At 50.2% G+C, this 16,659-nt stretch overlaps 1 protein-coding gene across 2 annotated transcripts in view; it reads right to left on the bottom strand.

The window, feature by feature from the left end:
- The window catches only part of LOC119091679 (uncharacterized), a 52,492-nt gene extending 40,292 nt beyond the window's left edge, over window positions 1-12,200 (bottom strand). For both annotated transcript variants that reach the window (XM_037214495.1, XM_037214496.1), the window contains exon 1: window positions 11,973-12,200. In XM_037214495.1, coding sequence (XP_037070390.1) covers window positions 11,973-11,988 — 16 coding nt within the window. In that variant the 5' untranslated portion in view covers window positions 11,989-12,200. The remainder of the gene's footprint in view (window positions 1-11,972) is intronic.
- Window positions 12,201-16,659: the final 4,459 nt, after the last annotated feature.

Below are 16,659 nucleotides of genomic sequence, written 5' to 3'. Positions count from 1 at the left end.
TACACGAGAACCTTTTAGAGCGGTCGGTTGTCATTCTTGGCATTGTTCTTGAAGTTCTCGGAGACTCCATAAACAATCGGGACTACCCGATTATTCGATGTCCCAAGCGCTGCAGGGCTCGCTGGCCAGACTGGGAATCCCGACAGGCATACCACAAATAAATCGCCTGTCGACAAGACTGCATGAAAAACCACGGGTTAGCCTTGCGCGTCTGCTCGTCTCGCGGTAATCACAAAATGCGCGCGCAGGGAAGAGGATGGTGATCGCCAAAAAGTCGCAACCAAACAGAACTACGCACCACATTTGTTAACACATTACGTTGCACGCAAAATTTCGTGCACAGATCTTTGGACCGCAGCTCTTATTGCACACAACTGGGTACGCCGATCGTCGTGCGCAAGCCTTCGTACCGCAATATTTCGTGAGCGGATTTTCGTTCTCCAATAGCCGTGTCTACAAACCTGCTTATCCGCAAATCTTCGTCACGAAAACTTTGTACGCGTAATACCCCGTGTCGGATTCCTTCGCATACACGTTCTGTCGTATCATATCTCTTCCTACCAATTTTTTTCGATGGTGTTGTATGACAGGTGTTGTACACTCGAGAAGTGTCACTTTTGAACTTATTTTACCCACAGTTTGCGTGTCTGCGGGTTTTCAGAGTGGCATCTCCGCGACAGCAAATGGCTGCTGAATCTGCAGCCGGTCTGCAAGGCACGAACGGGTCTTAACACGCATTTAGACCCTCCCAGCTGAGGCATTGCAAATTTGAAAAAGAAAATCATGATGCAAAAAAATGAAGATGCGAATATAGGCCATCCAAATAATTGCGTGTGCCTATGGAGGGATGCGGTACGAAGAATTGCGTACCCAAAAGAACGCAAAACAAAGAAATGTTGTGCAAAAGATGCAATAAGACGTCCGCATGCCAGTCATTGCGTGTTCTCATAAGTGCGTCCTTAAGAAATCGTAACACGAAGACTTGCGTAAGCACAGTTCAAATAAAACCGCGTTAAGCAATGCGTAGATCTACCGTTCACAGTAAGATTTTCGTTAAGGAAGACAAGTGCATGCAAATATGTTATGTAAGACATGCGATACGCAGCTTACCGTGCGTGGTTCTACGTTCGAGGAAATGCGATACGAAACATCAGGTATTCGGGATGGGTTGGAAAACCAGCGGGATTGCCCGCTAGCGTTTGGATAAGAGGCGAGGGTGCGCTCAACTCACCCGCCCGCTTCCGCTGTCTCTGGCCGCGGTCAGGCTCGTTTGGCGAGGGTGCGCTCAACTCACCCGCCCGCTTCCGCTGTCGCGCTCAACTCACCCGCCCGCTTCCGCTGTCGCGCTCAACTCACCCGCCCGCTTCCGCTGTCGCGCTCAACTCACCCGCCCGCTTCCGCTGTCTCTGGCCGCGGTCAGGCTCGTAATCTGATCAGTGACATACTGATACGGCAGGGCAATAGAACACTGATACCGGTTCTGTCTGAATTACCGGCTTACTTACAACTTGCTCTAGCAAAAACGCTCCAATTAAATCGTGAAAAGTGGCAGTAATGTTAATACCTAATCAATATGTTTTTCATGCAGCTTATCACTTGGCTGCAAATCAGAATAGTGCTTCAGGTATAGTGCTTCAGGTAAATATGTGAAAAGAATCATAAGTACTTTATTTTATCGATCGTTGCGTACCATCCAACATGGCAGGCATGTTAATGTCTGCATCCTGTTCATATTTGTAGCAATTTCAAATTTCGGTGTGTCTTTGTTCAACATAAAAGGCAAGCTGTGATTTGTCTTCAGAACGATGTTAAGTCTATTAGCTTTTGCAGCTCCTCACCTGGCCGAAGCTTAGAGTCCATTGACTTAAGATCATTGTAAATTATTGAGATGTGAACACAGAGCCGTTAAGATGCAGTTTTTGACAAGGTGCTTTAAACATGCCTTGCTTCATGGCTGTAGGAGCAGAGGTCACGGTCTTCCCAAAACATTGTACCAGCTGTAGGAAAGAAAGATGTCAGAAACAATTTCCGCCGAGAAAAAAGTTACCCTGTTAACCGCTGCCAACACGACCGAGCTGAACTGAGCGATCAAACGATGACTTGGTCTCTGTACTGGTGCTAAATTTGCACTCTGATGCGCCGCTGAAATACTCCCACGTTTCTTACTAGCTTAGCTCCGGTCTTTCTCTTAGTAGTATCTAGTAAATGAGGCAAAGTGGCATGTTTTAAGCAGTGCACAGGAGGCGGCGTTTTAGGGAGCGTCGACCGCAAATGGTCGCAATACTGGATGGGCTCCGATAGCTGCCATGCAAGAGGCGTTGGGAACGCACTCGTCCGCGCAAGGTCGGTCTAAATCGGGCGCCACCAAATACTTACTCTATCGAAAATGTCACGCCTTCTCAACGCGCAAATCAGCATCATTTCATTCAAAATGCACTGTTATCACGGTTGCGAAGTTGTCAAACCTGTTTCATTGTCGTTGCTACGCAACTTGACTATTTCCTTGCTCGATCAGAGATACCGTTATGCCCCTGCTTCAAACCTCTGCTCTGAAGTTAGCAACACTGCCTTCTTGTTTTAGAACACAGTGTATGATACTTATATAACCGGGAAGCTTATACGAGTTCTTCCATCTGGGACCAGCTTGACAGAATAACTGTAGGCGGTTTTTTGATTAAACGATAGTCTAGTCCATGCATAATTTGGCACTACAATTTTCGGAGCATCGTAATTTTATAACATAACAAAGCATAAAGATATTACGAAATTGGCTGATAATTGAGTAGTTGACTTCAACAAACTTACACCGTGGCCCGATTTTAAACAGTCTGCGCCTAGACAGTTTGCCAAAATTTTGGATATAGGTGTGAGAACGTGAGGCTGATTGGAACGTGGTCCACGTATGCACATACCTACATGGAAACTGCAACACAAACGCGGGAGGCGTGAGGCGTGGGAGCAATCAACTCCAAAAAAGGTCTACCCTTTCACTAGAGGATCTTTGAACATGCCCGGCTTTCGATCAGCTCTCTGTCTGAGCCAGCAGGGGGCGCCGGACTGAGCGAAGGCCAGCGGTAGATCGCGGGCGTGTGCCGCGGGCCCGGCGGCGGCGGCGGACAGGAGGCCCCAGATAGTCCAGAGGATACCCATCAACTGCAAAACAAACCCCATAAAACACAGGAGCCGACGAGGAACCGGAGTCTACATCAACAGGATATTTATTCGATTCTGAATGACTAGGGCATCGTTGGAAAAAATGGGCTAAATTCAAGAGAAAATGTTCGATAGGAGGCTAATACCTTCCTACTTCGGAAAAAGGTGGCACCGCTTCTTTCTGTAACTGATGCTTATTGTTTTGTTACAACGAAGGCTAAACATTGCCTTTCAATTAAGTCCGGTTTGGAACATCAAAATGGCAAAAGCGCTTGGGCATAAATCCATGATAGGCGCTAGGATCTGCTGAATGGGTTGAATAGGTGAAAAGAATATCTATACGAACGTATCGGCTGAAAGGTTTATAAAGATATATGTGGCAGTTCGCCCTAAAGGCAGCGACGTGTACAAGCATCGGATGGGAACAACAGATCCTTCATTTAAAGGCCTTTTGGTGTAATGACCTATGGAGAACATAAACTGATTATTCTGCTAAAAGTATGCAAACCTTCAATCTAGAGGAGTTCTTGGATAACATTTCCTTTGCCCAATCCATCCGCTACATGTGGGGTAGTGCCCATCTCACCCGGTACCCATTTCTAATCGGTTGTAAGTATACACCCGTTACCCAACCACTTGCATTTTTCTAGCATTTGACTTCTAAATTATTGAACATTTCAACAAAACTAACATCCAATCTTTTTGTTTTTTATTAATAGTTGCAAAAGTAGCGCGAATTGAACTAATTTTGACCAAACAAGGTGCAGGCGGTTTCTTAGTGTAGTATTCGCTGAAGCAATACCAGTCATTCTGTAAACGTACCGATGCCCGTGTTTTTTCAAGGGTCCGTACCCAACCCAACCTGTTACCCATCCGATACGGGTACCCGATCCGCGAGGTCCTCCCCTTCAGCCCAATTTGGTTCGAACGTGTTGTCAAGTCGGTCAGAGAATGTATTAATACATGGCACAGCCTTCCAGCGGCAACCTAAATCGTCTTCTGACTGGGCTGACCTCAGCCGACCTTTCCTGACTCTCTTGACCCAATCTATCAGGAGCCGACGGAAGCTAGCTTAACGCAGCATTCGTCTGATGTAATGGAGCCACTGCTCTGCGCACCGCACACTGCAACATGTGTCCGCGCACCCTGTGCCGCGGGCCACACAGCCTCGCCGTGCCCACTGCTCTGCGCACCGCACACTGCAACATGTGTCCGCGCACCCTGTGCCGTGGGCCACACAGCCTCGCCGTGCCCACTGTCGAGGCGAACAGCGAGAGTGGTCTACTCCAAATCCGCTGAGCTCACTGTGTAGAGAAGAGGCTGTATGCGGTTTAACAGAGCATGAACGCATGCAACCCACACGAACGAGTGGCACCACGTTGCAATGGTCTAGCATGGCTGTATCTCTTAATGTCCAATCATCCATGCTGTGACCTGCATTCAGTTAAGCCAATGATACATAAGGTAACGCCGAACACTTTGGCATGTGCTTCCTCTAATACTGTGCAGTAATATGAGCTACGCAGGTACGGTTCCGGAATGACGTGGAGCCGCTTGACCCGACGTCATCGCCAGGACTCGAGCAACTGAAGAGGTGACCTGACCGTGACCGTAGGTCCGTGGTGACACACGAGAATGAGCAACGCAGATCCTGATGCACTGTTTAAGGGAGTGTTCCACATTTATTTGGAGTTTTGACTGAGGAAGCCATCTTGAGGATCTTTCGTTGCCGTTCACAATTCTGTCATTCTTAAGACACGAGCCCGTTTAGTTTCTGAGCTACACGCCCGCGAAAATGTGGAAAGATGTATCGAGGAGGGTAGTTCGAAGTCACTTTGATATTCATGACGTCATAATAACGTCGTTCTAATCCTGCCGTTTCATAAGCCATGCGGCGAACAAGGCCAAAAATAATATAACTGTCGGGGCGTTCATATCTGGCGTTCGTGAGCGCGATTTCCAGACATAACAGCTGTCAACTGGCTCTCGATCAATGTTGTGCAAGGTGCGATGACGTAATCAAACCATGACGTATTGGGAAGCATGCTTATTAAATCGAGAATTGTGCCGTTTACAGCAGTCTTTTCCACTTGAAAGGTATGCCATTAGTTATAAGTGAGTTTGTTTTATCATATCTGATATTTGCTTCAATATCTCAAAATGTCAAACGTTCTCTTCAAGCGCGGGCAGTGGTGGACGGACACCACCGTTCGTTCCCTTGCCCTCCCTCCAGGCGGTATCAGACAGCGGTCGAGACGCGGGAGCCGCGCCGCCGCCTGTCCCTCTCCGCAGTCCCACGCGCGAGAAAGCCGGCGGCGGCGGCGGCGGCGGCGGCGCGGGTCCAGCGGCACCGCTGCGACACGGCCGCGCGCGGATTTCACCGACCAGTGCCGGCCCGCCCCCGTCACGGTGGCCGGGTGGGCGTGACGCAGCGGCAGCTGTCAGTCAGCCGCGCCTTCGCAGCCTTGCAAACGATCAAGCGAGCCAGCGTTCAGCTGGCTCGTTCGGCCCACATTTACGAACGCGTTGGCGTCGGGAAACGCAATTGCATTGCCGTCACGTAATGTTATGCAACTGCGCTGCAATGAAAGGCTCTCAGGAACGGGCTTACGACGACGATGCACGGATGTGATGGCAACTTGGACCGCGACGTATGATCTATGTCTAGTGCCCTTCCCTGATGTCAGCTGTGACATACGATCACAAACACTACAACTAGTAAGTGGCAAATTTTTTTCTCTCGAAAGATCCGATTTTTTTCCTCGAATCCCACTTCACCCCGCGTCCTGCAAACCTTCGTCTCTCCGTCTCCCCGCCCCCCCCCCCCCCCCCCCCTCTCTCTCTCTCTCTCCCACTCTCTCTCTCTCTCTCTCTCTCTCTCTCTCTCTCTCTCTCTCTCTCTCTCTCTCTCTCTCTCTCTCTCTCTCTCTCTCTCTCTCTCTCTCTCTCTCTCTCTCTCTCTCTCTCTCTCTCTCTCTCTCTCTCTCTCTCTCTCTCTCTCTCTCTCTCTCTCTCTCTCTCTCTCTCTCTCTCTCTCTCTCTCTCTCTCTCTCTCTCTCTCTCTCTCTCTCTCTCTCTTCTCTCTCTCTCTCTCTCTCTCTCTCTCTCTCTCTCTCTCTCTCTCTCTCTCTCTCTCTCTCTCTCTCTCTCTCTCTCTCTCTCTCTCTCTCTCTCTCTCTCTCTCTCTCTCTCTCTCTCTCTCTCTCTCTCTCTCTCTCTCTTTCTCTCTCTCTCTCTCTTACTTTTCTTAACCCACAGCTCTGAAAAGGCGACTGCCGGCGGAGACAGCTTTGCGGTAACCCAATCCAAACATCGTGAGGTTATGCTAGCACCATTCCCGTCCGCTCCGATCAGTAATTTAGTTAAAACGCCTTCGTTTAAATTCAACCACAACTACCTAAGTGGGTTGGAGTGGCTTTTGGTGCTCGTTATCAGTTTCTGACTACAATAAGCTGCGGCGGGGGGCGGCGGCCGCGCGGTCAGACATCCCAGGGGGACCACCGGACAGAGCACTGCATCGCAAAATCATACCATTGTGCGGAAATTTCACGATCAGATGGTGGGACCAGGGCTCACACGCCAGCAGTCACTGCTTCGCGCGGACACTGATCGCAGAAATCCATCTTAACGAAAGAGTAGTACGCGATGATAGCATAGATTACCCGATGTGTTACGATCCGGTGTTTTGCGGTGTTGTTTTGAAGAAGGGATCCACCAAATTAAGACTCGACTGAATATCAGTGGGCTCAAATCGAAATATTCATTCTAATGGATTCAAGAGGTACGTATTTGGCAGTGGTTTGCACTTCTTAGTGAGATCATTGCTCCCGCATCGCTCCATGCAATGCTTCTCTCGGCTCCCGCAGTATCAGACTTAGATCGTCCAAAAATAACTAAAAATTCTGAACACAGGCAATGCTTACGCTTTCAAGCAACTCTTTAGTTCCAGAGATTTGTGTGAAGTTCCTATTGGCTCAGGCTTTGAGGTCATCGAAAGTCAAGCTGGGCCAAATGTGCCAGACGAAAAAATACTTTCATGAACTAACTTGTGATGTCTTACGTTACATTAATCGATATTTGAATAGTCTTGACGAACGTTATTCAGCACCATTTGTCTCGTTGTGGTATCATCCTTATCTCTTGAGACAACAGGGGTCCATACACCCAGGGTTCGGTCGGTATGAAGCGAACTGGGATACCATAGCTCCCATCACTGATAAGTTTCTAACGGCATATGATTCGACGAGCGAGAGGCAAGGCGCCGATGCTCCGCACACACAGCACCCACAGTTTCCAAGATAAGGAGGGCCAAAACACAACACTTTTATCCCGAAAACAAGAAGTGATAGGTTTTTCCTATCACGGGCCGCTCCCACTAATATGTGTTGCAACTGAACTGAAGGGGCTTGGCGTGGTCCATCCAGTACTATTGTCAGCTTGGCGTGGTCCATCCGGTACTACTGTCAGCTTGGCGTGGTCCATCCGGTACTACTGTCAGCTTGGCGTGGTCCATCCGGTACTACTGTCAGCTTGGCGTGGTCCATCCGGTACTACTGTCAGCTTGGCGTGGTCCATCCGGTACTACTGTCAGCTTGGCGTGGTCCATCCGGTACTACTGTCAGCTTGGCGTGGTCCATCCGGTACTACTGTCAGCTTGGCGTGGTCCATCCAGTACTACTGTCAGCTTGGCTCCAGCAACTGAGAGTCCTAGCCTGGCTTCAGCACCTGAGAGCTCTAGTTTGGCTCCAGCAAATGAAAGCTCTAGCTTGGCTCCAGCAACTGAGAGTTCTAGCTTGGCTCCAGCAACTGAGAGTTCTAGCTTGACTCCAGCAACTGAGTTCCAGCTTGGCTCCAGCACGACTGGCTTTAGAGCTGGCACATGACCTGCGAGACTCCCGTGACCGACAAACGTGTAGGAGCAAATCATATTTTTAGGTGGGTTGAACGAAACGTAGCACAATTACCCAGGTAAGTTTGGGCTAACAGAAGAAGGAATTCTGCTAGCTTTCTGAGCTTTCTTTTAAATGTATTTGCTCAATTTAAAACCAGTCCCGCCCACGTAGAAATCAGCCGTGTGTTGCTTTACATGCTCGTAAATAAAGTATGTGGTCAGCCTAAAAAGTGTTTGTACACAATACAACTACCAGTAGCGTATAGCAAGCGACCGATCCAACGAATGGCTGATTGGCTGTTGCGACACAGTGCATTATGAAAATGCAAGGAAGCTATGACCGTCGATGAATTATAAAAATGCAGGCTATATACACGGTCCACTGTATGGCTATTGTTGTTCTTTGCTTTTCAATGTTCTCTCAAGATATTGGTCCAGTGCACACATGATCTATAATGTTTTAAGTAATTCCTGAAAATAAATGACACAAAAACGCCGTTTACTCTTCTTTTTGTGGGAAAAATCGTTAGCATGACGACGCATAAGCACCATTGACAGGAAATCAATTTGACACGGGGGCTGCAACTGGACAAACGAATTGGCTAACACGCCTAGGATTAAAAAGGTCATGTGTAACTCCGCATTCTGCAGCGTGGAGGTATTTGCTGTACAACAAGAAAGGCGTTTCTTGGTGAGTCAGGTGTGCGAATCCGTCCGAAAACCTTCGGCAAGCTGTTCGTTCAACCAACCCGTCCGACTCAGCTGAGCGCAAGGGAAACCAGAATCGGGCAGCACGTCACGTCATCCACCAGCGCCAGCGTGGCGAGCTCCGAGGAGCGGTCTGCGGCCGGCCTGTGTCATGGGCTACCGATGGCGCCGGCGCGTGCCCAACGAGTCCTGGCCGCTCTGGTCGGCACGGTTTCACTTTTCACACGAGCGCGTCTCAGCGGCGGCGGGCGGACCCGTTGACACCAGAGTGGTGCTGCCACGGCCGGTGGGGGAAAGGGTTGCCGCCCGACGCATAGACGGCTACAGGAATGAGTGTTCGGCCCGGGCTCTGACTGCAGCCATGCCACGAAGCGCTAGCTAAAACGGAGCGGCGAAGCCATTGGTCGAGGCTGACGAACAGGCTCACCTTTTATGATGCCAGCCACAGTAAGAAAAAAACAACCAGATACACAAGCGCGCGATACTTTTACTGTACGTGCAGGTAAATGTTCCGAACTGCACAGGTTTAGTGATGGCGAGCTACGGCACATTCTGAAAATAAGTGCACAGCGCAGAACGGTGGGTTGACACCGACTCGACGCAGTAGCGGCGCCAAAGAAGAGAAAGACGAAGGCGTCATCGCCGCGACTGCGACAGTAGCCGGCTGCCCACAACGGCATCTGAGAAATCCAGATGCACCGTCCCGCTTGGTCGCCCACAGGATGACACGCTATCGGCCGGTCGGCCATGATGGGGACACGTTCGCCGCTGCGCGCGCTCGTCCCGGCCGGCGCCGCGCGGCCTGAGCCAGTTTGGGCGGAGCGCAGCTGTTGTGCCGTGGCCGACTTCCTCGATCTTGGCCGGTGGCGCTGTCGTAATCGGACGCTGTCCCGAGCGGCGGCCGTTGCGCCATGCGCCACCGCTGGTGCCCCGAGCAGCGGCGCAGGCCTTGGTACAGGAGAGTGCCGGACGAGCGGCGGCCCCGTGACCTCAGCGTAACCCAGCGTGACCGGCCGTGACCCGCGGGCCACGAGCGCGATGTTACGTTCGGGGCCGGCCTGCAGCGCTGCCTAACCACCAGATACGGTCCCGGAGGCCATCCGTGCACGGTTGGACCTTGGGCTCCAGAAGGCAAAGACGACCTCCGATGCTCGACGACGATCTCCGAGACTGCTCTGGGATGCTCTGCCAGTTATTCAAGATATGGATACATGATGCACATCGTATTTTCTCTTGGCTTCGCTCCCACATGTCAGGTTAGCAGTCAGAGGAACTTGCAGTATCCGCATCAGTTCAGACCAGACTCGGGACAAAACAAAACCGACCGCTATCTGGATTTTCGACCGTCGAATTGCGAGAGTGTCGGCGTACTTTCGGGCGTGGTGTGTGACGACATACATAGACACGCCAGAAGCCATTTCATCTACACAGTGAGCTTTATCAAGTGAGGAACACCTCACATAACGCTGATCCGACACGGTTGAGTTCAGCCGCTAGGAGTAAGCCCGGAAAGACCTGCAAAAATATGGTTGGAAAGGCCTGCAGTCTATCATCTGCAGCACTCCGTTACAAAAACATCTCCTGACAACCGATGTTGCAACTTTGACTCGATTTCTGTCTGGGGTGCGCCCCACAATCACGCTTCACCGCCAGTGCCCCGGGCACACATGGAGGCGGATCAGAAGAATCCAGTCGCTTGAGATGCGAATGCTTTGCGTCGTGGGGTCGTAAAGTCCCGGGAGGAAACTGAAGAGGACCAGGTCGGAAGGGGCTCGCCAAAACCACACATAAGTTATCGGTGAAGTTTGATACATGACACATTAGCACAATGCCAAAGTACAACCACGTTCTACTGCACGGGCTCGTTGTTTGATTTTAGCGCAAATCAGTGCCCCGACAGTGCGGAGGCAGGCGTGTGCCACGATGCGGCGTTGCGTAACCAAAGGAGAAAAGGCTTGCAGTTCAGTGCTGATAGCGGGAGTGCGTTGCTGTGTGAATGAATGCATGATTTCACACCACACATGCATTTGAGGCATTAATTGCAGAAAAAGCATAGTGAAAAGAAAGATTCTCGCAACCTGAATTTGACACTGTTTGCGTGTCAGTGCCTGCCGGCCGCAAATAAACTACGTTGTGAATAAGAAGAGTTGTGAAAAATGCAGTACTTTCTGTTGCATGTGCACAATGCCTTCGATAACACCATATGTTCTTGTAACTAGCCGCTTTATTATCAGCTGAGCTGTGGGTATTTGCAAAACGTTCGTCTCAATTGCTTGCACACCGCACGTTGAGTGCTTCTCCACACAAGCCACTGCAGCAGTCAATAACAAAGCAGTATATGACATCCCAGTGCGAAAGACGCATCCAATCATAGCGCATGTGCAAGTGAAGCGCGTCTGAGTTGCACTGTCTTTATCATGTAGACAAGATTCCACTGCCACGAGATCGTGTTTTTGTTTGGGAAATTGTGCCCGGGCCTGATTTCATCACGCGCGGTTGCCGTGAAGGTCAGTTCCCTGTCGCCCTTCACCGGCATGAACTTCTCTTTACGGTTCCACATTTTTCCGCTTTTTGGTGCCGTATCACGAGCTGGGGCCCGCCGCTTACAGGCGCCGGCCGGAGCAAATACCATCGTCTGCAAAGCCACATGAACAGTCGCGTTATGAGCCCAGTCTCAGATGAATACCTTACGAGTGAATCTCTTCCCGCAAGTGCCGATGAATGCAGAAAAAGGATGGAGCGCCCACACTGAGCACGAGCCTCCTTACGGCTGTTTTCGTCTTCGGCCAGTGCGTGATTGATGCTTATAACCTCGTATCGGTGTTTGCATAGCCCGGCTTATCGCATGCCGTTGATCCGCAGTGTTTCCATACACATACACGTCAACACAGCGGTGCGTGTGAGTTTCCGCACGCACGCCGCATGCCGTCTACGAGGTGATCAGCAGTATCCGAAGCGTGTCATTTAAGGTCTCGAATACTAGGTCTTGGTGGTAGGCCCCTCGCCACAGCATGAGCGTTTTGCATGATAGTTGAATGCTGAAGGGGACATCTTTTTTCTGTGCTTTGAGCCAGGTTGTGTCAGTAATACACACAAGGTCTACTCGCGGATTTCTCGCGTGCATGCACATTGCATAAGTATGATATTCTGAAGGTGGCCAGTCGCAAAAGTTGCATTGAAAGTGAATCAACCGCTCATGCAGCAGACCAGCTGTGTTTACCTGTGTCGAAGCCCATGGCCGTCTTCTTTTTACATTGGTACCCTCTCCCAGGCCAACGGGAGCCAAAGGGCACGGCACGGCTAAGCACTGGCTTGAAGCTTTCCTCGTTCTCCAAAAATCTTCTTGTTTTCACAAGCACTCAGACATCACTCGGACCGGGCCTCTCCCCGATTTCGTGAGGAGAAACCAGGCGGCCGCTCACTCCCCGCCCGTGCCGCCTGCTCCCGATATCGGGGACAACTGCATCACCATGCAGACCTGGCCCACCTGGCCCGACATCTGGCGGCAGTTCCTCCAACTACTGCCAGCGAAAGCGAATCGTGGCCCGCGCTGGCCGGCGCCATCCGGCTCGCGCCTGGCTCGCGGGCGGCCGCCCGCTGCAAGTGCAGCGCGGCCACATCGGACGACCAGTTACGGCCTCGGTTTCATCGCGGCGGGCGGCGAATGCAGTGAGATGTTCGCACGTATCAGGCGTGAGAATAATGATGTGCAATACTGCGCTTTCTTTTCGTATTCCAGTGGAGCGTGCCGGGAGGGGTGCAGTTTTTCGTGGGCTGAACTTCCAGAATTCAGATCAGCGTACTCCTTCCACCTGGAATCCAACCTGGCAGGAAGTTCTAAGTGCGATCCGGTCCTATTCATCCAGTAGCGCAGGCAAAAGGAGCGGGTGGCACATGGGGCACGTGTCCCTCTTGTGCTCCGAGGGGCTCTTCAGGCCCCTCGAGGCCTACGATAAGGGCCTATTTGAGGGCCCAAAGAGCCCGAAAGACCGGCCGGAGGTTGTATTCAGGGGCCCCTGAGTCGATAAGGGCTATATGTCGGCCAGACACCACCAGCTACGCTTAGTCGGCTCCGTGGCGACATGGGCCTGAGGGCCCACTTCCCAAGCAAGAATAAAGCTGAACGCAGCGATTTACATTGGTCGGGCGGCCCATAGCGCCTAGCGGGGTCCTGTGCCAAAATAGGATTCCAAAACGGTCAGAAGCAGTGTTCGAGGAGGCCCGAAGAGCCTGAAAGACCCGCCGCGTCCGGTGATCAAGGGCTCGATTAGAGAGTCTAAGGGCACGGAAGGCTGGTCGGTGTCTTATTTAGGGGCCCCAGTCTGCGGGGACGTGCCCTCAAATGACAGTCAGAGGGCGCTCTGCGCCCATCAAGGACAACCTGGTTCCATGTACATGCGTTCATATATCTGTCAGGCACCACCAGTGCCACACAGTCCGCTCCGTATCTGTACGGACCAGAATATCCACATCCAAATCAGCTCCAAAGTCGGGGCCAGTGATTTACACTGGATAAAACCACTGCATCTGTCAGGGGCCCGTAGCACCTAACAGAGGGTCCTGGGCTCCAAGGAGCATATAGCCGACCAAGGACAGCGTTCGATGAGACCCGAAGAGGGGCCCGGGTGACCCAACGGAACCAGGTATCAAAGGCCCGGTTGAAAGACTTTAAGACCCGAAAGACTGGCTGTAGGTCACATAAAGAATCGTGGTCCGGAGTGTTGTGACCTGAAATATCACTCAAAGGTCCTCTTGCACCGTTTGAAGAACCTCTGAGGCAACTCGGGTGTCTAAGTCGGGCAGAGGCCACGAACGCCGAGCAGCTGACTCTCTCACAGTCTGAACCCCAAAGGTCCATTTTCCAAGCAGGAGCAAGGCCGTCGGCCGCGATTTGCATTGGTCTGGGCGGCCACAGACCTTGTTTTAGGAGACAAGAAGATGGACCGAAGGGCGCCTCAGGACCAGCGATTAAGAGCCCGACTGGACTCGGGCCTGGCCTTCTCCCCCCCCCCCCCCCGTAATACCATGACCTGAAGTGTCAGTCAGGGGGCTTTTGTTAGAGCCTTGTGTTGGGCCTCGTGTGTTGGTCAGGGGTCACAGTGCCTATCAGGGATTGTGTGGCGGCCAGTGGCGTATCGAGTTCAATGACGTCTGACGTATCGAGTTCAATTCAGAGGCTTCAGTCCTGAACTCGGTAATTGGTGAAAAATATTGATTTTGCTGTCGTTCATTGGCATGCACCCGTTTTTTGTGTATTTTATTCTCAAATGGATACACACTGTATCGTAGAAATGGCTGAAACTGGCTCCGTATTGTGTAGATAGATTGATAAAGCCTTCCTTTTTGTCTGGGAGGACGATAGATCCACCACAAAGGTTAATGAACTTCCTTAAGGTTCTCTTGTTTCGTGACAATCTCAGTAGACTGGACCAGATGCTTACGCTCCTTTTTGATCGGGGATCAAAGACTACTATCAATATCTAATTCATGACATTGTCTTGTCAGCTTCCTCACCTGTGCGCTTCGTGGTGATCCTTGCTGTACTTTTTCTTCCAACTGCCTTCTTACGAGAGCCAAACGATACTCTTTCGTGAAGGGCTGTTACCTAGCTGCTTGGTCATGCAGTTCAACATTGGCATACATAGGTAGCAAACTGTACTCTACACAAGGGGTAAAATACCTTGGCGCAGGTACATTTAATAAGCTTTTCTGCACTTACTCTAGATTTCTGGTGATGGTTGTCTACTGATCATATAGACTGAAAAGTAGCTCGCCGTTGTTTGGCATCTATTGATTGCAATAATTTTTTGGAACTACATACTCTATCTTCAAAGGTGCATACATACAGCATACAAGTGATGAATATCTGATTATATATTAAAGTTAGGCATAACCAGTAAGCTGTAACAATTATGCATCGTCGACTTCAGTTAAATCGTCAAGTTGTGTACGCTAAATTAGGCGGTTGTCGTTTTTTGGGGAGCCGAAGAATTCAAACGACATAACACGTGTTTAATAGTAAGATATACTATCTACGATGGATGATATCGATCGTCCCCAAATGAGGTGAGGAGTGACCGAGGGGTTGGTTTGCTTGTTTAATTCCGATGCTGATGTTTTGATGGTGATAGCTTGCAGAGCATACACTTCCCCTCTTTTGATGGTGATGTTACGATCGTGGTGTTTCTGGTGAGGCCTTCTCGGGTGATGTTCCGCCCATGTTCTTTCCGCACGTGCTCTTTTGGAGCAACGTCAGCCAAGCGCATCGTCAACCGCCTTGAAAGTGTGGTGGTAGTCACACCTACGTAGTTTGATTGCTTTAGGAGTCCGCGATCTCCTATGTCACAAAGATATTGGTAAACGATGCTGGTTCGTTTCAAGGGGTGAGAGTTGGCTGTGAGCTTCCTGTTTTTGTGGTAGATGGTGAGCGTTAGCTGGTCGTCCTGGCTGACTGGCTTGACGTTTTTGGATCTCATTTTCTTGAGGATAACTTCGTCTCTCCAATGATAATCGGACATTTGATTCTGATAGAACAGCTTGACCGGTTTGGGCTGATGTCTGATGGCGTCAGTTTTTGTCTGGCATCCTGGCATAAGGCTGCTCGTTTTATGGTTGATGACACTGTTGGAACAGCCATTATTTACTAGGACTTGTTTGATGCACTGCAGCTCACTGTGTAGCTGCCTCCAATCAGAACATACTTTCAAGGCTCTTCGAAGGCAGGAGCGCACTACACTAATCCTGTACCGGTCGGGATGTTCGCTTGTGGCACTGAGGAATCGTACAGCATCTGTTGGCCTTTTGTGCACTGTTGTCACGAATCGTTATCCGTTAGCAGCGATGACTATGTCTAAAAATGGAGTGTGGTTATTGACGTTTAGTTCGTACGTGATTAAAGAACTGAAGCTTGTTCCACTGCATTTTTTAGCTCGATCAGTTGGCTTTCATCACCGCCACCGGCGCGGTCACCATGTTCTGGACAGGATAGGATGTGGACTATGACGCAGCGACTGGTGAACATTTCATGCTGATCGGTTCCAAAGGCTCGGACCGTGGGGGTGTTTGTATACTCTTTTCCGGTTTTGGCATTCTTGGTGACATTCGAGCTGACAATAGATTGACATATTGTAGAAATAATATAATTTCGACCATTGCACACCGATTGGAGAATGTTTTGTGTCGGTTGATCCCCTATGCTCTAAGCATGGGGCTGTCTGCAGCCAATTTTGGCAGTTTGTGGCGTTTTTGGTGAAATTTAGCCAGGCTTAACACGCGCTCGGGTGGGGGTCAAATTGACCCCCCAAAGGTTTTTCCCAAATGGTTTTCGAACAGCGGGGCATAGTCACGCCAAATTTTGCATAGCTGTAGACAATTGAATAGCAGATCGTTTGAGATTAAAAAAATAGATGTACCTTGTAAGGTCGCTAACGTATGGCAGGTCAAAGTCAGGCTATGTTCTCAGCGAAGCCATTTCTAGGGAATCGTTCAATCTGATGTAGCAATGGAGTGTTAGACGAGGCCATACATCTCTGAGATGCTTTCTTAGGAAACAAAAATAATGAATGAGCAAATTATGTTGACCTACGGTCAGGCATGAAGGTCAGACCAAGGTCATAACCAGACTGTTTTATTACTCTAGGGCCTGCTGTATGGGATAGTTTCTGGTCCTCTTTTCGAATTTATTGATAGCAGGAACCGCATTATACACTTTCCATGAACTTCTTAGAGGTTTGAATAGGTCATTGACCTAAATTGAACCAGGTGAACGTTTTGTTTTTAGAAACATACTACCTGGCGTTATCTTTACTCTAGGGCTTGTTGCATGAGATAGTTTCTGGTGCTCATTTCGAATTAATTGATAGCGGGAACCGCATTATACACCTTCCATGGACTTCTTAGAGGTCAGA

The sequence above is a fragment of the Pollicipes pollicipes genome, unplaced genomic scaffold, assembly GCF_011947565.3.
Source record: "Pollicipes pollicipes isolate AB1234 unplaced genomic scaffold, Ppol_2.1 Scaffold_3447;HRSCAF=4054_pilon_pilon_pilon, whole genome shotgun sequence".
In the NCBI taxonomy this organism is placed as follows: Eukaryota; Metazoa; Arthropoda; class Thecostraca; order Pollicipedomorpha; family Pollicipedidae; genus Pollicipes; species Pollicipes pollicipes.
Note: the sequence above shows the minus strand (reverse complement) of the source record. Positions and strands in the feature narration are given on the sequence as shown.